The sequence below is a fragment of the Drosophila ficusphila genome, unplaced genomic scaffold (genome assembly GCF_018152265.1).
Source record: "Drosophila ficusphila isolate 14025-0441.05 unplaced genomic scaffold, ASM1815226v1 contig_127, whole genome shotgun sequence".
NCBI lineage: Eukaryota > Metazoa > Arthropoda > Insecta > Diptera > Drosophilidae > Drosophila > Drosophila ficusphila.
In genome coordinates, this window is record NW_025064016.1 from 2423643 (window position 1) to 2444631 (window position 20989).

A 20989-nucleotide genomic window follows, 5' to 3' on the forward strand; every position below is an offset into this window, starting at 1 on the left:
TTAATTTTCCAATAAAAAAATTGATCTGATTCAACAGACAAAACCAATTAACCTTGCCACCAAAAAAATCCAAGCTGTAAGAAAAAAAAAATAGAAAAAAATTCAAAGCAAGACGACCGTTTACAAATTGGCCAGTCTTAAAATATGCAGCACACGCCACCGCTAAATATTTGCATAAATTATTTGGGCTGTCGTCGGACGGAGGGCAAAAGAATAAATAAATTACCAAATGAAAATATGAAAATTTCAATTTCCACTTAAGCGGCGGACAGGATGCGACAGGACACGACACCGCCATTGAAAAGGACAAGACAAAGTAAATAAAAATAATCAACAAAAAGACACAGACAACAATAACGAGCCGAGGGGCAAGGTGTGGCACATTCCATTGGACTGGGCATAAAGCAATCAAAATTCAAAGGAAATTTTTATTAATGGCAATGCGTTTCGTTTCGCCCAGACGCATAAAAATAATTCTACCCCAAAAAAAAAAGGAAAAAAAAAATGTGGAGGAAGGCAAATCAATGCAAATGTATTTCCCGTAACTGAAATTCAATTTCAAGTCCCTAAGCATCTCCTCTCGATGATTATGAGGCCGACGATGAAGATGATGATGATGACTGTAATGCTGATGCTGACCGTAGCAAATTCAATTAGGGCACTTGGCATGGCCTCGACTCCGGGAAACTTTGTGAGAATTCGGGGGATAAACCTTTTTCTTGGCCTTTTTCGCACGTCTTTTATAGCCCTCTGTGTGTGTGTGTGGGAGTCTTTCCCGGAGTCTGCCCCGGTGTCTATGGCATAATTAAATTTTATGTAGCCGGGGGGTCAAAGGAACGCCTTCACCCTTCCACACTTTCGCTCCATCATTGTAAATCACTGGCTCCTTCTGGCAAATTTTCGCCAAGTAACGTCAAAAGAAGTGCGTTGCATATTTTTCTGGGCTCGTTATAAGTGAAGCGAAAGTTTTTACGGCATTGAGGGGCTGTTTTTATTTCATATTCTTCCAGAGAAGACTTTAATGTTTGCGGATAGTTTGCGTTGTTTACTCTATAAACAAATACGTGTATATAAAGATAATTTTCTCAAAAGTTCAAGAGGATTAAAACCAAATACGAAAAATGGTTAAGCTAAAGTAAAGTAGTAGTAGTGAATATCTTCATCGTAGAGCATTTAACAGTTTCGATAGGCTCACAGTAATCGGATCCCGTGTTCAATCCTTTACGAGTGCACGATGTGGGGTTACATCCGCCGGAAGCTGCTCATGTCCATATTGATTTAATGCGATTTCCCCTTTGTCAACAGCTTGATACTGACTTCCTTTCCCCCTTTTCTCTCACTTTTTCCAGAGTGACACGCCCAGCTTGTCGGATGTGGATGTTATACCGCCCGTGCCGCCTCCTCCGTCGATGAAACGCAACGGCAGCATGCGCAGCCTGCGATTGTTGCAACATCTGCAGCAGCAGCAGCAGCAGCAACAGCAACAGCACAGCAGCAACAACAACAACTTGTCGCAGCTGTGCAGCAGTGATCTGCTGCAGGAGTGCACCAAATCGGCACTGGATGAATGCACTGCCACATTGCTCAAGTGCACCACAACCAGCAATCTGAGCAGCAGCAACAGCAACACCAACAGCAACTGCAACAGCAACAGCAATGCGAGCAACAATTGCAACAACACGAGCAACATTAGCCACAACAACAACAATCAGGTGACGCCAGACCTTTGCCAGCCCCATGGCCACGCCCACAATCATAGGCACAAGCTGCCAAACAATGCCACGCCCACCAACCAGCACCAGCACCCACACCCACACCAACCACCGCCCCCGCCCCCTTTGCCGCACACGAGGAGGACGAAATATTCTCGCCGCACTCGAAGAAATCGGATCCGAGCTTGTGCTTCCTGCCAGGCGGCGGCGGCGGTGGCAACGTATCCTCGAAATACAATACCATTGGGCCGAGCAGCGATTATGCCAGACACTTGGCGCACTACAGTCGCTACCTGCAGAAGCAGCACCACCAGCAGCAAATGGCGCACTTTCAGCAGCAGCGATGCCGCTGCTTCTCGCAATCGCTGTTGAGTTTCCCCCAGCAACATTTATTGCAGCAGCAACCACAACAACAGCAGCAGCAGCAACAGCAACAGCAGCAGCAACCGGCAATCTTTCACACCAGCAGCATGGACTGGTCGCTGCCAATTAACAGTCGCAGCTTTGGCAATTTGGTGAACATCGATGGCTCCGGTGGCAACGGTGGTTGCCGTGTGCCATATCAGAAAATGTCTGCGAATGCCGTTTCGAGTGGTGGTGGAGTTGGCATTGGTGGTGCAATGGGAAATGGTAACTTGGGCCCGGCAGCCTCATCCACCTTTACGCTCACCTCCTTCGACAGCGATATCGGACATGGGCTCAAAGAACGCGAATCGCAGACATCGCTCCATCATCCGCATTCACATCCGCATCCGCACACGCACTCGCATCCGCATCATTATCACGCCCATGTGGGCGGTGGCGCGGTGGGCGTGGCTGGTTCGGGATCGGGTTCGGTTACACCGCAGAAGCACCACCAACTCCACTCGAGCGTCACGAGCATCATGCCGTGGAAGCACCGCCAGTGTCCCAGTAGGGGATCCTCCAGCTCCGGCACGAACTCTTTCCGTAAGTACGGGGGATTTTCGGATTTGGAATTCGGGTTGTGGTCGCGGGAGGGATTACTGTACCGGAGAAGGGGTTCGTTGGAATTTCAGTTGATTTTTAGACAAAGGGGTAATCATATCAAATTTAAAGGAGCGACAAGTAAACTAAAAAAGATATCAAAAACAAACAGTAAGGCAAAAAAGAAAAATTAAATAAGGTTCAGCAAAGAGAATATCCAAACTTATATGCAGACATACTTATTCGTTCTCCGATAAAAGGCAATCTTAAACAACACTTACACAAATTGATTAAAGTATTCTTTTTAAGTGAGGTATGCATATTTTGTTTTTACTTCTCTCAAGTTTTAAAGTTTTTCTTAAGATTTCCGATCTGTTTCAATGTCAAAAGTCACCTAGCATTTTGAAACCTTAACAAGCCTTAAAAATCAGTTGATTTGCAATACCTATTTAAGATCGTTCATTATTAAGTTTGGCTGTCTCTTTGGGAGCTGGATGCATCGGTATTTACCCGGCGTTTCTGCCAGACGTTGTACATGACATTGCACTTAATATTCCGCTACCCGTTCGCTTCTGTGCCACGCCCCCTTGGGGACATTGCCATTTAGTCGTTAGCCGTTTGATTGCGCTTCATGTAACATGGCTGCTAAATGTTAAACGCTGCCAATGCCCGCGTGACTTTGGTCTCATCATCATCAGGAGGAACATCGGCAGTGGCAACGTTGTCATCCTCCATCTGCCATCCAACATCCAACAGCCACCATCTCCATCCCCATCCATATCCTCATCCCCATGCCCATCCCCATCGTCATCATCATCAGTCTCCAGCTCATTCCAATCCTCGTCATGTCTCCTGGCAACTGCAATTCGTTAGCAGTCAAAAACTGCGTAACTGCGGACGATGTCCTGTCCCCTTAAATTTATGCAAATCGCTGGTGCGGCCGCTGCCAACTGGACTCTTTACACTGCCAGAAAAAACGATTGCATAGTTTCATTACTAATTTGCATTCTTTATTATAAATCAAAAGATTTACTGATCGAATAACAAAATAATAAAAAGGATTTGTATATTTTTTTGCCATTAATCCAAACACGAATTACTAAATGGTATAATCAAATAGTTGATGAAAAGATAATCTGATAAGCTGCTGATCCGCAAGTCGCCTTAATTTCAGAAATTCAATAAGGCTCAAAATCTTTTATAGCTACCAAAAAAGCACTTTAATTCAATAAATCAATCTTAATTTTTAGCCTCAGTGCCAACATTTCTAGTTCACGTAACAGCACACCTCACCACCCGATTCTCGTTGGGTTGCACATTGCCTTTCATTTGCCACTTGCTTATCAGTAATTCACTTTGGAGTCGCCCAAGTGCTGGCCACTGTAATCAAATGGATACATTGCATCCATCGCTCTTCCTGCTGGCTGAGTCCAAGTCCGAATTCTGACCCGAACCCAAAGGGCAGCAGCTAGTTTTTCGCCTCACTTGGCTTATTTGCTTAGCTCGAGCTTTAGTTACACATCTACAATCGCCTTTATCAATTGGATTTAGTTGCATAATCAAATTTGGCTTGCAATTACACATTACCAGACGTCATTGATAGTCGGCATAAGTGGAATCGTATAATGAGATTTGCATTTCCATCGAAACGCTCTGATTTAGTTTCATGTGGCTCAGATTTCAATTGAACAAGGAGTGGGGGATATTTATTCGACCAGAAAGCCTTCGATGTAAGAAGTAATTAGTAGCAATGAGGACTTTGTCAAGTTTATACTATACAGCTTTTGTGCCGAAACACGAGCATATGTTATAATTTAAGTTTAAGTTTTATAACTAGTGAGTACAGAACAGATCATCTCTCTCAATATTTAGTTACCAAAAATTGTGTTACTGCTAACAAAATATTCCCGGAGCTAAACGAACGCTTCTTGAATTACAAAATAGGAATCCTCGTTGTGAGCTAATTTCAGCACACATCCAACAAGTTGTTCCGGTTGATCGAACTCGATTTACTTTCTTGGGAAGTCGAGAGGGGGAGAAAAAACAACTTCAAGATGGTTTTTCTAGCCCTTTTCAATCTTTTTGCAACCGAAAACCAACTCAGCAACTCAATTTTAAACGTTTAACTAACCATATTTCCTTATTATCCTTTCTTTTTTGCTTCCTCCTCGACGGCCGCAACTTGATGCTGATGTGGATGATGCCACTGTGCTTTCCTGCACCGATGTCTTTTTTCTTCTTATTTTCCTGATTTTCCTGATGCTTTTCTCTGTCATTGTTGTTGCTGTTGCTGCTGTAATCAATGCCACTGTCACGGCAATTTGCACACACACAAAATGCAACACAACAACGAACATCGAACAATGAACAATGAACCACCATGTCCACAATGATGATACCGATGATGATGATGACGATGTCGATGACGATAACGATAATGATGATGATGACAACGATGCTGCAAACGACTTGGCATTGAACTGCCAATAACAACGACAACAATCGATGTGGAACCCTCGGTCATCGTGAATGCTGATGACGCCACCTCCCATAATATCATCTTGTGCTGGGGAAACTTGCAGGATTCGATGCAGCCAAGCACTGGCTGGCTGTGAGCTCCATCCTCCTGATAATTGGCGCTGCCAGTGTGGCCGTGCCACTGGCTCTACGTGTGGCAGCAAGTGAGTATCGCATCCAATCGATGTGAAACGGGTGAACTGGGGAACCAAGAGAGCAGAGGGAGGACCAGAGGAAGCCCCCGACACATCCCATCACAGATCCAAAACTGAGACACCGACACGGACACTCCATAGACAATAAATCAATTACCATAACGCATTCGACACGTTGCCCAGCCCAGGAATCAAGTGTTGCAAGGGGCGTTGTAAGTGGCAGGGCCTACAAGTTAGTTAGCAAGTGTTGCGTAAGTGCGGAAAAAATATGCAAAAGACAAGTTAAATTACTAATGGCTATGTGGGATGTTTATAAAGGATACAATATATAAGATTCGAAATGGTTAATATTAATGCTAATATCAAATCACAATAAACTAATAAAATTGCAACAAAAATTAAAAAGTTTCACACATTAAATTAAACTCGGCTTATGTTTAATATTAATTCTATTGCAATATTGCAAAACAGTTTTAGTGCTTCTATTCAATTCATACAACTTTTGAAAAACAACTTATAATGGAGAAAAGATAATATTAATTAAGGTATTATTCTAATTTGCCACCCCACAATTCATTTTTCAGGTGCGCCTTTCGAGGAGCGTTTACGGGTGGCCGTTCAGCTGCTGGATCAAGTGCCTTTAATCGACGGGCATAACGACTTACCCTGGAATATCCGCAAGTTCCTGCACAACAAACTCAACGACTTCAAGTGAGCATCTATCACATAGAAATGCAATTAAAATTTAATACCAATTTGCGTTATTATCCCCACCCAATGCCCAACGACCAACGACCAACGTCCGCCGTCCGCAGTTTTGATGAGGATTTGCGCAATGTAATGCCCTGGGGCCGCAGCCATTGGAGTCACACGGACCTCACGCGACTGAAGAAGGGACGCATATCAGCACAGGTAAGTGAGGAGGCCAAGGCGTCGCACTTCCTTTCAGGAATCCTTTGGTCGCTCAGGTAGGATTATTAGTGCGCGTAGCTTAAACTTGGCAGCTTAATACTCTCTGCTCATTGGGGTAGTTTAGTTTATTGGTTAGCAGAGATTTTAGTAGAGGTTCAAAAGAGTTTTCAACCATGAATATTGTACATTCAATATCAACCATTATTATTTTTGAACTTAAAGAAACATGTATAAAAAAACAAGCACATATAATATTATCCTTATTCATTAAACCATTTTCTTACAATATTTAATTCCTCCTCCTCACATGGTCTAAAAACATCATTACTCTCATATCACTCAATAAGAGCATTCAATCTTCTCGGTTTAGTCACGCCCAAAAATATATTTTAATATTTCATCCGCCTTGAAGTCGTTGCCCAGGCAACAGGCGACTTTTGCACTCAGTCTGCGGAATGAGGGAAGAAAAATATTAATTATGGGCCACTCACGGAGCTCAGGAGCAGGATGCTCCTGAAGCTGCTCCTTCTGCTGCCGATGATGAGGTTCTTAATTATTTTTTGCCAGGATACCGGCCAGGAGTGGTCGGATATCCACTTGGCGTCGTTATTGATTCGTTTATGGTTCGATTTCAAGCCAGAGAAATTCGTGAGCCTTATTTAAAGTGTCATTGAGGAGAATGGGTAAACAAATCGAATGATATGCCTCGCATTTAAACTGCTAAAATTGCTCAACTAATTGGGAATGAAGAGGGAATTTGTAATGATTGACGTGGCCAGCGCAACCAAGATTAATGAGGCAAACTGGCCAGAAAATACCGAAAGTAGGAAACGATTAACCTGGACGAAGTTCATAAATCAATGGGAAACCGAAAACCACTTGAATATTTCAAATTGTCCAGAGAATTTCCCTCCGTCCTTTTTCCCGTTTGCATTTTCCCTAACCCAACCGCAAAGACGATTTTTCACGTTTTCCGCGAGAGAAAAAGAGAAATGCACGAGCGAAAGGTAATGGAGGAAAAGCGAAAGCGGAGTTTCCACCTGCTTAGGTTATAATGAAAATTAACTTTTCCATTGCAGTTTACTTTGGCTCCCAGCAGAACCATAAATTCGGATGCATTTTGTGTTTGTGTTGAGGGCTAACAGGTAATTGCAGTTGGCCAACTACAAGCAAAGTTGCCAGCCGCAAAGTAAAATTATGCAGCACTCAATTTAATTACCCAGCCAAATGGCTCCGTTCCTGACTCATGTAATCGCAGAAATAGCGAGTGTATAGTAAAATGGTGCACTGATAAAAAAAAGTGTACATCGAATAAATTAGAACCATAAATGAGATTATGAACTTTAAAAGTCTTTCAATACTTAGCCATGCTGGACAAACTTTTACTTTATAAAATGCGGGACAGGAAAACCTTCTATATATTATATAATGTTGAATTATTTAGTCGTATATATGTATTTCTAAAGGCAAGGAATTAAAGAAAACGACTCTCATATATAATATATAAATAGTCAGCAAACAAATATTATTTCTCTGTAAATCCTAAGGACTGAGTTTTACGGTGCACTTAACGCGATGCTTATTAAAACTTAACACTTTCAACAGCCGCGATTCGACTTGAAACGTTGGTGGGCCACACACTCCCCATTTCCCATACATTTTCCAACTGGGAAAACCCATGAAGACACCCTCACACTACCGAGCAAGGAAACTTCTTGATTTCTTGTTCGATGGGCGTGGCAAGTTATTGCGGCAATTTCTGGTTTCTGCAGTTAGCTAATTGAACTTGTTGACGGGGCTTCCTTTTAGCAACTCCAACACGCTTCCGCACTAAAAATATTGTGCAACTTGTCAAGGTGCACTTAATTGGCAGGCAGAGTGGGCAAATTGGCTTCTCGGATGCATATAATTGAAGTATAAAGTACTTCAAGTTTCCAACAAAGAACCAAGAGTAGTTTGTATATATATATTATGTATTTACTTTGCAATGAATTTTAATAAATAAAATTTAAATATTTAATTTCATAAAGAAACGTAACTTTTGATAATTAGAGCGATGTTTGTGTAAAGTTTACTCATAAAAACGCCCACTGCCTGTCAGCTGAATAGTTTTTTATTGCTTCTGCTTAATGTGTTGCTCAACTGCGATTTGAGAACTTTAGCAACACTCGATTCCCGGCCAAACATGTTAACTCAATAAACTCGCTCTCCACTGACTAACAACGAAAAAACTGGAATGAGGCAAACAGCCAAACAGCCATAACAGAAAGTCAACAACGTGGCGACTAACTAGTTGACAACATGTTTCAACAATTGTTGCCCAAAATGCCAAACGTGCAGGGAATGCGCCTGGGAAGCCCATAGGGAAAATACCCAAAAGCTGAACATAGAGATATGGGAAAAACCCGTTTAATAGACTAGCTGGAAAATCACGTTTAAACCATCAAGCTCTCAAAATCTTGTAGGTTGCAAACCCTTTCCAGCGGCTCAGGCTTTTTTCCTCCAAGAGCCAACATCTGTGCCCAAGGCGACGCCTTGATGAGAAATAGAGAACATCAGGATAAATACACTGAGAGAAAAACAGCCGGAAAACAGTTTACTGATCGTCCTATGGTATTTATTATTCGCATGTAAGATTAGTTAAGAGTAACCAAAATTTTAGAAAATAAACAGATTTTTTTATTTTTTAAAGAGTAGTTCTTTGAGAAAATACTTTTGTATTTTTGATAATACTCTTTATAATATTTGTATTATCTACTGTGTAAAGAAAGAGAAGACCAGAAACAGGTAGCAACAATGTTGAAACATCATGGAGCTCCAAAAAGTTGGCTACTGTTTTTGGGGCCAGGACACGGAAACGTCGTGTTACGCTTGTCCGGTGGCATGGCCGCCTGCATTCTTCCTTTCCTTCTTGTATCCTCTTTGCTTCTCGTCCTTACACACCCACACACAGCACTCGCACACATACACACACAGATCGGGTGAGAGTCAGCCTAATGGAAAGTGCACACACATCGAAACAGTAGCTGGAAACAGGGACGAAGGACGCGCTTGGAGCGGATGTGGCCGCAACGAAGAGTCGTCGACGACGAGGCTGTAATCTGGGCCAGGACATCCAGGACATTCAGGGCATGCAGGACATGGAGGACACGCCATCGTTATGCGAGCAAAACTCGCCGCTCGATTGCAGTCCGCCTCTGTTTTTAGTACCCTTGAAGTGGCTAAAAGTTTCAAAGGGTTTTGATAAGTTTAGAAGAAAGCTCGAAATATATTAACGAATATAAAAGCTAGACTTTAAATTTTGTTTTTTACATTCACATTTTCTGATCCAGCTTGGTAAAAACAAATTTTAAAATCACTTAAATATTCTTTCCTCAGAAGCACTCAGTTAGTTTTTCAGTTTACTTCTCGTAGATCATAAATCACAAAATTTATAAGATTCAATTTTGTTTGAAAACTCTGTTCACTTCATTGAAGGGTGTTCACAAATTCTCTTCCGGTTCTAAGTTTATTTAAGAATTCTTCTTGTTGAACAACGCTTATCTTGTTGCAACGTTGGCCTCCAATTTATATTTACTTTCAGAAAGTATTTAGTGTTGTTCGGACTACCGGCTCAGAGGTAGACTCGGAAGTAGCCACTGACCCCAGACTGAAATGAAGACCGAGAACTCCACACAAATTTTTTTGTCTTGCCGGAATGATTCGGGGTTTTTGGGGGATTTGTTTTGCGGACTTGCTGCATTCTTGTGGGATTGTAAAGGTGTTGGTCTTGCGGTTTTTGCTGCCCACCACAAGCTGCAGATCCTGGGAATCCCTTTCAGTCCATTTCCCTCGCCATTGTCCCTATTCTCTGTAATTATGGTATGCATTGCAATGCCACAAGGCAATCAAATGCAGAGCCGCCCGGGGCGGAAATAATTTTAAATGCATAACGAACACATTCATGGCTTTGTGCTGGTCACAAAAGTGACACCAAAAGGCCTCGAATTCCGGCTCAGAAATGCTGATTAAATGCTTTTACAAATATGAATATATTTATTAAATTGTACTGGTAAATTCTTATTAAGAGACCGGCTAGAACCTATAAATGCAAGGCAAACAAATTAATTATTTAATTCCGGTTAGCAATTGAAATTCGTCCGCTATAAAGCAGGACCTTGAATATGAATATATATGTGGTTATAAGTATGCACACATAAATCTGGTCGCTTGGGGCAACCTCGGTCCCAGCTGCCGCTGCATTTGTTATTGTGTATTCTGCTGAGTTTAATATATGAATGCTCTAACAATAAGAGCGAGGTTGCACAAGCAACCGCAGAGAGTTGCACAAATTGCACAGAGAAAAATCAGTAAAACTATCTATCTATAACTATAAGTATTAAAATGTAATTCCTAAAGATGCCAGAATCTTTAAAGGTTTTTTATCGGCTCTTATAAATTTTACCTTTAACGTTTTTTTTATGTGGTTTAAAAATAAAAAAAGGTGGAGTTAATAGCTTATCCTCGAATATGTCCTTTGAGCGTATTTTTAGACCCGGTTTGTTTCTCCAGCTTAAGCCCACACACACACACGGAGATTCAGCCTCATTAGACAAACACATTCACACGTGCCGCCCATCGACAACAAATCACGCATATGGCCACCGCCACCGCAGCAGCAACAACATTGTCGGGATCACAATTAACTTGAAGCCAAAATGTTGTCCTTAAGGGAGTTGCCGCTGTTGTTCTTGCTGCCGCCGCCAAACAAGTTTAAATATTAATATGCCCTGTGCCAAGGATGCTGGGGGTGAAAATGGGTCTGGGAACTGGGGATCGGGGAGCTAAGAGCTGCGAGCCGAGAGCTGGGAGCTGAGAGGGGATGTGGCAAGATGATGAGGCTGATGATGACGATGGTTGCGAGGACAGCAAAACACCAAAGGCGACGACATCGAGACGCTGACGACACTTTGGCCACGATGATGACGCTAACGTTGGCACTGCTGGGACAACAAACAGGTGTATTTCGACGTGGGCGTGGCACTTGGCTAATGGCAAAGTGCCGTGCTTAAACACACTTGGCGGCGCCCCAGAAAGCCAAGCACACAAAAGGCCACCCCGAATTCCACTTTTGAACCAAAAGCATCCAGCGTCGCCGCCCGACAAACAATGGTACTTGGCCATTGTAAAGTCATATATGTGAAAAATGAACGAAGGATGTGGGCCAAAATGGCATAATGCCACCATCAACAGGTGCCGCAGAAGACCAAAACACAAATGAAATACTTTTCCTTGGATAAAAGAACAAAAATGCCAACATGCATTGAATACGCCAGCTGGCAAGTGCTGAATACAGGTGGGAATTGAAAGAAAAATAAGGAGAAAAATTGCGTGAAAACAAGGATTATAACGGTGGGAAAAATAAAGCAGGCACCGACAACGAAGATTATTTCAGAACAAAAATATCTGTATATCAAAAAACACCGATAGTAAACCAAACGTTGAGACCAAAATATTACCTGATAACTATGTTTTAAAGTAAATGTTAAAGGTTCTTAAAACCTATTTTTTCTAAAAAGGCATCTTCCCACAGTAAAGAATTTTAAAAGAAATATAGAAGCCGCAGCACCACAATCATCTTTTGAGAAAAGCAGACTTGTTGACTTCAATCATGAACTCAGACAGACATTTCACACCATCTCAGTCCTAAAAACCCGTTTAAGCGCCCACGAAAATTCTTTAAGAAGCTTTGCCTTGAAAAAATTAAGCAAAACGGGCCCGTCAAAAAAAAGGGACACATGCCGGGAAAGGAAATTCAAAGTAAGCGTAGAAAATGCCACGAACAAAGCGGGAGAACGGATAAAAAAATGAGTTTTAACCCCACACTTCTGAGTTCTTTGTCTGCGGTAATGTCGGCGCATTTTTCTTATCTACCTGGAAATGTTCAACGGGAAGCCGCAAAAAAAGCATTTAATGTAAATTGCTTTATTTGGCTTTTAATGCGAAAAAATGGAAAAAAGGTCTTACTTAATCGATAAAAAGGGAGAAAAGGAGGGAGATATATATGATTTGTATGCATAAAAGCTGGGAAGGGACTTAAAAACTTAAACACTTAGGCAACCATATTTCCATACTCATTTTAACAGAGTTGTTAATAATAAATAGCTCGATTACCCTACGCTAAAGTAAAAACAATGATAGATTTGTATTTAAATAATTTACAGTAAATAATAAAATTGTTCTGTTTTTTAAATCCCTGCTTTTTCTCTACAACAAATAGAGGTCCGGGTTAGGTAAAGATTTATACCTTTTAATTAACGAAATTACCAACTGCAGATGAATGTGCTACATATGTATTCCACGCAATCATGTTTTCCACAGATTTTTAAAGCCGGAACCCAGACACAGCCATTAGCACTGTTATCATTTATCCGAGCGCTTCATTATTTCACCCGGAAAACATAAGCAAAGAGGCACCTCGAATTCCGAGTCCTAGGTCCACGCTCACAAATGAACGCAAATGGTAATGAACAGAGTTAGTGCTGCACGGTCCATACAATTAACCCGAATTGAACTAATGCCCTGTAGTCTGCCCACCTGATAAGCCCTCATTCCGGGGAGCATTTCTCCCATTTTTGGGTGTTTTTTGGGACCGGGGTATGCAGAAGTGAGCTGCCCGGGGAAGCACAACTAAAAATCAACAGTGGGAAAATGTGTGTGTTTGGGAAAGGGTTTTGCCAGGTTCAAGTGGATAAACTTTATGCCTCCCAAACGGAATTTTCAGCTGTCCCTGTTATTGTTCAGTGTTTATTCGGCAGAGTGGGAAAGGGAAAATGCAGAGCAGGTGCTGGGAAATCCACAAATTTCCTCGTCTGTTGTGCAATTAAAATTGCACAAATGCAGAGCCAACAACCGAGTTGACCCAAGTCCCTCGAGTCCGAGAGCACAAATCCAATTGCACAACTAACACCGCACAGGGCAGTCCATCTCTGGCCGTAATTGTTTTTCTGTGACTCGTTTATTGAAAAGTTTTACATATTTCATATGCACGTTGGCCAACCTGGGAGCAACTCGAATTTAGCTCCATGAATTATGCCAAACTTTATCATCGTCCCTCATCATCATCATCGTCATCATCATCAGTATTTCCAGAAACAGAAACAGAACAAATGAAAATTTAGAGTTTCAGCTTGTTTTGGTTTTAATTTACTGCCTTGGCCCAGAAAAATGGTTTAAAACTACGTGCTTGGCGCGGAGGAAAAAAAAAGTTGGGGAGAAATAGGGTATGTTTTCCTGGTTCCTTCTTCCGGGTTTCTGGTTCAGGCCTCTCACGAATTTATATTAAAAATTATTTATTACGAGACTTCCTCAGTTTTCGCTTTTGTGCGAGTGTGCCGAGCAAAAAGCCAAAACTTTTTAATTGCTCTTTTTCCCGAATCGCTTTTTGCCACTTTCCAGCTCGTTCCTCATTCTGGTTTCTGTTCCAGGGAGACACGTACGTGCTTTTATTTTCCTTTAATGATATAACGTGATGAAACTGTTTTGCTCACTTTTTCTTGTCTGCTCCTTTTCGTGAACTCTCTCGAGGAGTTGCTGTTTATAGGAGGTTGTATATCACACTGCGTAATAATGTGCAATTAACAAAAAACTTTCAGATGCCGGAAAAAAATGACAATAAATCGTTATGGCATAAGGCGAAAACTTTGGAAAGAAATGGTTTGCTTTGGAAACAGAGCAGACAGCTATAGCATAGTAGTTTAAAGCTTCTGTGCATGTCGAAAATTTCCAAGTTTCCCAAAACAACATTTTCACATGCTATAAGTTTGCCAATTTAAGTCCCGTTTCAAAGTGGCATACCTCTTAATTTTGGTAAAACAAACTATTTTTAAATATTTTCTCGAGGTTCGATTTTTGACCCCTGTTCATGCCGAAAATGTCAAATTTTTCAGGAGACCCAAAAATTTTTTAATTTCGTAAGGGTTACATGTTTTCCCATTTTTATATCAAATTCAAAATAAACTGTTTCATTACAATTCTTTAAGGGATTTCAAAAAAAGCCTTCATATTAAAGTTTAAATATATGTAAGACTGTCGTTGATTTAATTCGATTTTGTATTTTTCAGTTCTGGGCCGCCTATGTCCCCTGTGAGGCGCAACACCGCGATGCAGTGCAACTCACTCTGGAGCAGATCGATGTGATCAAGCGGCTGACGGACCGCTACTCACCGCAGTTAACCACTTGCACCTCCGCCCAGGGTAAGTTTACCGAAATATCGCACATACGCCGCGTGGGCCAGCAGCATTCCTGTGCCGGGCAAATAACTCAAAGTATTCCGGGAACTGCGAAAATGCCAGCCAGGCATTCGGCTGTTCCTTGCCTTTTTCCACTATTTTTTTTCGGTGGGCTATTTTTTGTGTTCCGCTTGCGCCGGAAAACTTTGACTCGCGAGTCTTGGGCAAAAGTTGTTGAAAAGTATCTTGGCCGGCTACCAAAAAGCAGTTCGCCGGAGTAGATGGCGGCCCTTGAGGCGGCTTTTGGGGCGGCTGCTTACCGCGTGCCATATTTTTGCACCATTTCCTTTGATACGCTGCTCACTCACCTAGTTGCCAGCCGGAGAGGAGGCCTCGTTTAAGCGAAAGGAAAACAGTTCATATTTCTTTGTGTAAGCAGGAATTGTGGGTCTCGGGGAAGGGGCAAAAGGCGTGGCAGTTGCAAGACTTCCACTTGCCAAATAGCAAAAAAATCACTTAGAGAAATAAATCTATTTGAAGGAATTTATGGTTCTTATGTCACCGTACTTATAACTAAACGAAAACAAAATAAAATAGTTTTGTTATTATTTAGGTAACTTATTTTCAATACCTGCAAAGGCTTAAAAATCATTTAATTTAATGTGTAACAACACTTAAAATTATCTACAAAAAAATTTAAAAAATTAAAACTCGATTGATATTTTTAAAAATGTTAACAAATATTTCGATTTAAGTGTAGGAAAACAGCCAAGAGCAAAAAACAGAGACCCGCAGAGCAGCGTTGCAAGTAGCAACTTTTGACTTATGCTTCGACTCCCCGGCCAGCATTTGAGTTTCCTTGTTGGTTTTCCGTTTTGCATTTTGATTTGCACTCACTTGGTTCTAAGGTCTTCGCAATATTTTAGTGCTGCATCTCAGACTACAACTGCATACACACACGCATTTGAGAAATGGTACTGGAAAAAATGCTGGAAAAACCAACAAATCGCTTCCGGCATTTGCGTTGAAACATTTATGTAGCCGTAAATGGAAATGTCAATAAATCATGACTAAGAAAAATCATCCGCAAAATAACAAGAAATATCAAACAGGAAAACTTTTAGCAAAGAAATTTTGCTGCACAATTGCATGCACTCAATGGGTGAGGAATGGATTAATTTTTTTTTTTCAAAAGCCCATGCATATTTTTTGACAGGTGAATAGCAAAAAAAAAAAACAAAACCAATGAATAGTAGCACATATGAACAGCTGTGTGAAAATCAAACGGAAACATCGGACTGAGCAATTTGCCAATCTCCTTGATGGCTTCAGTTTTTTTCATCTTTCTGTTCGAGTCAGCAGAAAATGTTTGCTCTTAATTGATGTTGTTTTCTTTCTTTTTTTGTGCCAAGAAAATTGGATTGAGTGAAGCGAGTGAAGTGGCAAATTGAGCAATAAATTTGAGTAAAATTGGAACAGAATGGGAAAATGGACACAACAAATTTAAAGAGGGGAAAGGAACTGCAACAAATTATAATAGATATTATATAAAACCGCAATCAGTAAGCATCAGACTATTTATTATCTTTAAATAAAAACTTTTCTGAATAGGTTTGAATTCGTAAAGCCCATAATTCTTAAAACACTCTGCTATTAAAAATAATAATATGCAAACTGATTCCTACCCAAAAAAAAGTTCCCAATTACTTGGCAAGCACAAATCCCTGCCACATTTTCATATAATCGAACGAAATCCCTTTGAGCTGGTTGTAAACAAGCTGCGAATCAAAGGCCCAAGCGCAGAAATCAAACCGAAACCCCGGGAAGCAAAAAAAACTGACCTACCTTGCCACACTGCAAAGTACCCAAATAAAAAGGGAATCAAAATAAACAACCTCGCCTCCCCTTTTTGCCCTACAACCCTTAGTTTTTTTGTTGTGAAATCCCAGCTGCCGCTGCATAAAATAAAACCGAGCATTTTATTTTAACTACTGCAAATAAATTCAGTCGAAATTGTTGTCCGCTCTCGCTCACATGTCGTGTAAATAAAATGCGAATCCAAGTGACTATTGAGCAAGTGCAGCGGGGCGTGCTTGTCCCACTCCGATCTCCAGGACTTGCTCCTCGGTTCCTTGCTTCCAAAGTGATTGTAAAAAATGCAAACCTAACGAACCGAAACACAACGCGTCGAGTGACGGGCCACGTCACTCAGTCCGCTCCGGAATTCGAGACCAAATCCAAGTCCAAGTCCATGTCAGCGTACGAGTAGTGCAGTTTGAAGTCCTGGTCAAAGTAGAAGTGCTGCACTGGAAAACCATGCAAAAAAATTAAGTATACGTAAAAGTGCATTCTTAAAAAAAACAAGTAATTGAAAAACAAAACTTAAAAATAGTTCTTAAATTCAAAAATGTAGGCCTAATGTAAATAATAATTACCTAGAAAATATACACATCGTATATTTATATTTAAAAATCAAGGGTGAATAATACCTTCATTATTCATTGTATAGCAAACTAATTTTTTCCTTAACAAATGTGATTAAATTCCTCGTAGTGTTAATCCAATTTTTGTACTAGTGCCTGTCCCGTTGCCAACTAAACAAATGAGCGCTGCATAAACACAACAGTCACACACAAAGAGCGCTGGGGATATATGTATATATATATCCCGGTATATCCTTGTGGCAGTTTCCTTCTCGCCTGTCACCTGCCAGTAGCCAGCTACTTTACATTTGGATCTCCCATGTGCGAATCGTTTTTATTTGCAGTTTTCAATTTTCACCTTCAAAAGTGTAAACTTCAATTTGCACTGCTGCAGCACCACAATCCGAGCTGCAGGATTGGAGCACCAGCTCCTGGAAAGGATATTGGGAAAATGGCATTCTGCAGCAGCAGAAAGAAGAATAAGAAGCGAGTGGAGTATTTGGCATCGACCTAAGCCCCCCTATCGTTTTTGTAGAATAAAGGGTATATTCCCTAGAAAAGGCAAAACAATATAGAAAAGCATTATATAAAGTATAAAAGCTACAAAACGAAAATAAATGTAGTAAGACTCACAAAGAAATTCTAGAAAGATTATTTAACATATTCTGAAAAGTAGAGTATTCTATGAGAATCTTTCCTTTGGTTCCCTTTTTTTAATTTTCCCACAAAAAGCACTTGCAGCTCAACTTTTCCAAAGTAGACCCTTCAGGGTATCTAATCTTTCACCAGCTCCCCTTTAGCAACTTTCGTTGTTCCCCTTTTTTGTGGAGCTGCCGTTGCCATTGCTTTTGGTTTATTGCGTCAAGTGGCATTTGGTTGGGATTTTCATTTTGTAATGTATTGTAGCATTTCCCGTGTGCAGGGGAGAGAGTGCCTCACGACCAGTGCCTCAATTCGCATCCGATACGGGGGGCCATCTATTATACATTACGGCCCTGGTCACCAGAAATCGAAAACAGTGGAAGTAACAGTCACAATCCCAGTCACAGACAATTACTTGCAGCCTCGAAGAAGAACGAACTCCAAGTCCTGGTCCTGGCTACAAAATTGAACTTCAGCTCACGTGGCGCATTTTAGTGCCTCGCCGTCCGGAGAAGGATTCGCCAGTATTGGTTTTGGTATTGGCCCCTGTACATTTGTTTATTTGCTCCATATTTTAGGGTTTTACGACGTTTCCGACATCGACCAGGTTCTTGTGGCAGGTATTTTGGCTTTTCCCAACAATGCGAAGGGAAAAGCGGAGGGAAATATAGGGGACAATCCAAAGAAACCACACAGAAAATAAATTTATTTATTTGTCTACTCTTGCAATAAAATATCCTTTATTTTATAGTTTCCAGATCTTTTTATTTGCTTCCAAAATGTTATTCATTCATTAAACCAAAATTTCACTTAATAAAATGGGTAAATAGTAATATAGTTTTGTTATTTTAAGTTCGAGTGACTTAATTATACCTCGGTAGCAAACTAATTACAGTAATTTTAATCATTTTGAAAACAGTTTTGTGTTGAAATTAATAAATATATTTTCCCCCAGTGCACGCAATAGAAAACAGCATCGAGAACGATTCCCATTTTCTTCCACCTGCCGTTGCTTTTGATTTTGCAGAGCTTATTTGCTTATAGCCATGAAAACTTCGCCAGTCCTGTGTCTTGAGTCCTTTTCCTGTTGCCAGCTTCCCCGCCCTGGCAGGCAAATAATGCCTTTTGGCCTTCGTTATGTGGCAAAATTTATTAACCCGCTTTCCGTTTGCCTTTTCTGTACTTGTGAATGTGGGCGATACATTCGAAATGTTATCAAAATTGGGCACACAAAGGCTTGATTTGAATAGCTGGCAACCACAAAATTTCAGGGTCCAAATGCTAAAGGTATCGAGAACATGTTCCCCCAATTAGTTGCAGATAAATCGAAAGGGCCGTTTATTGATTGACAAATCCATTAAAATGGAAATGTTTTCCATATCAATCAATGACACATTTTAACCTTCTAGAGAAAGGCAAAACTTTGTTTGTTATTTATATAATAAGGGACTTGAAGATAAACATTATATATTAAATTAACTCAACCGTTTTCTGAAAAATGGTAAATCCATACAAAAATCTTTGACAAAACCTGTGATTTATTTCGTTTCAACCTCTTGAAAAGTTTAAGTCAATAACCCATACTTTTAAGTCCTTGAAATCTTTCACAAATTTGATGATTTTAAATTACATAAACTTTCCAACTGACCATTGAGACAAGATTTTTGGCAAAACTCTACTTGACGCCACTCCAGAAAAGCTGCACTTACGCACAAACAATGTAAACTTGGCCAAGAACTTTAAGCAAACATGGCTCAAGCTTGGTTGGCCTAAAACAATGGTAATGAATGAATGAGCAAAGTGCACAAGTATTTTGACAAGTGCTCGTTGGCAGCAAAATAAAATGTCAAGAAACAGATCAAAGCTACCCGAGCCAAGACAAGCGTGAACATTGCATGGCCCAGCGAAATGTTTTGTTGGCCAGGGATAAACTGGCATTTTAAGGAGAGAAGGGGGAAGGAGGGAGAGGGACGTAGTCCCAGGACCCAGAATTTAGAATCCAGGACCGACCACAATGCACTGAGTGCTCAATGGGGGCAGCCGAGCAAATGACAGGCCACAGAACAACAAATGTTACTCATGCCCAAAAAACAATGCCGAGCCAAGTTTGAAGTTTAAGTTGCGTTTCGCCACAAAAACCCCTAAAACATTTCGGCCACACATCCGTTTGGTTGCACAGAGGGGAAAGTTTCAAGGGACATGAATTAAGAAATTTTTAATTTTCATTTATTACTCAGAGAGCTGTTAAAGTGGTTACATAAATGGGTTAACAAATATAATTTAGTGGCTTGTCAATTACCATTAGAAAACAAAACATTTGCAAATAAATTGAAAGTAATGCAGCTCAAATTCACTTTACCTTTATTTAGCAAGATAACTTTTGTGTATTTTTCAATTAAAATAAGATATGATCGTTCTCCCCTTAAAAATCCTCTGTACTTATCTGCATATTCTAATCGCATTTTAGAAATTATCGACGCCCACAAAAACCAGCAGTTGTGCTCCTTGACCGGCGTGGAGGGCGGCCACTCATTGGGCGGATCCTTGGCGGTTCTAAGGACCCTGTACGCCATCGGGGTGCGCTACATGACACTGACCTCCACCTGCCACACCCCCTGGGCGGACTCGAGTTATGCGGACGCGCCGACCTTCAACATGAAACACGGCGGCCTCACAATATTCGGCAAGGTAAGTCCACGTCCTTCCTCCTATTCTGCTGTTACAGCTGATTTAATGCTAATTAGTTGAACGCTCCTTGGTCCCCGATTGTGGGTTGCTGTCCTTTGTGCAGCTTACATGGGGATTTGGTCGCTGATGAGGCGTCCTTTCTGTCCGTCCCGCTTTCCCCTTCCCTTTTCCTTTCCCTTTGCTTGACTTTTCCCCGCCGCCCAACCTCATTGTTCGTGTTACGGGGGTCAACCGCAGTCAACGCTTTGTTGGCTTAGCCATAAACATGTGCAGTGGCAGGATGGGCGGGGAAAAGGAGCACTGACAAAAAATCTACTTAAGAAACCAGCCTCAGAAAGTTATTTCAATGCAACTACTAACTCGATTTCATTGTATCAGTGAACGAAGTAATATTTATAAATTATAATTTAGTATTTTATATTTTACCATTATTATTCTTTTCATTTTGTAAACATTGATATTATCTCTAGCCCAGCAAACTATCTCAACATTGTAAAAATATTTTTATAATGCCAAATAATAATTGTGGAATAAAGTTAAAAAACGTATTACCTCAAGACTTAGTAATAGCTTATAAATATTCAAATTTCAATCCTATTTCTTTGTGTGTAGGGGAACCTGAGCAGGTTCAGCGAGGGTAGTTCCGTACTTAAGTGCCCTTTCTGCAAGGGGGGCTCTTAGGGTCCGTTGGAAAAGGGAAGGGGGAGGGATCTGCTGGCACCTTGTGCCCTCTAATGGCTCAACAGTTCGCAAATTAGGTGCCTACTACAGTTTACAATTGGCA

The 20989-nt window shown here is 40.9% G+C and overlaps 1 protein-coding gene across 1 annotated transcript in view; it reads left to right on the top strand.

The window, feature by feature from the left end:
- The window catches only part of LOC108095078, a 120111-nt gene that overhangs the window by 72058 nt on the left and 27064 nt on the right, over positions 1-20989 (top strand). Inside the window, 7 exon segments of the mRNA XM_017196002.2 lie at positions 1350-1793; positions 1796-2660; positions 5240-5338; positions 5914-6040; positions 6145-6241; positions 14344-14476; positions 19985-20205. Of these exon segments, the coding sequence (XP_017051491.2) occupies positions 1350-1793; positions 1796-2660; positions 5240-5338; positions 5914-6040; positions 6145-6241; positions 14344-14476; positions 19985-20205 (1986 nt within the window).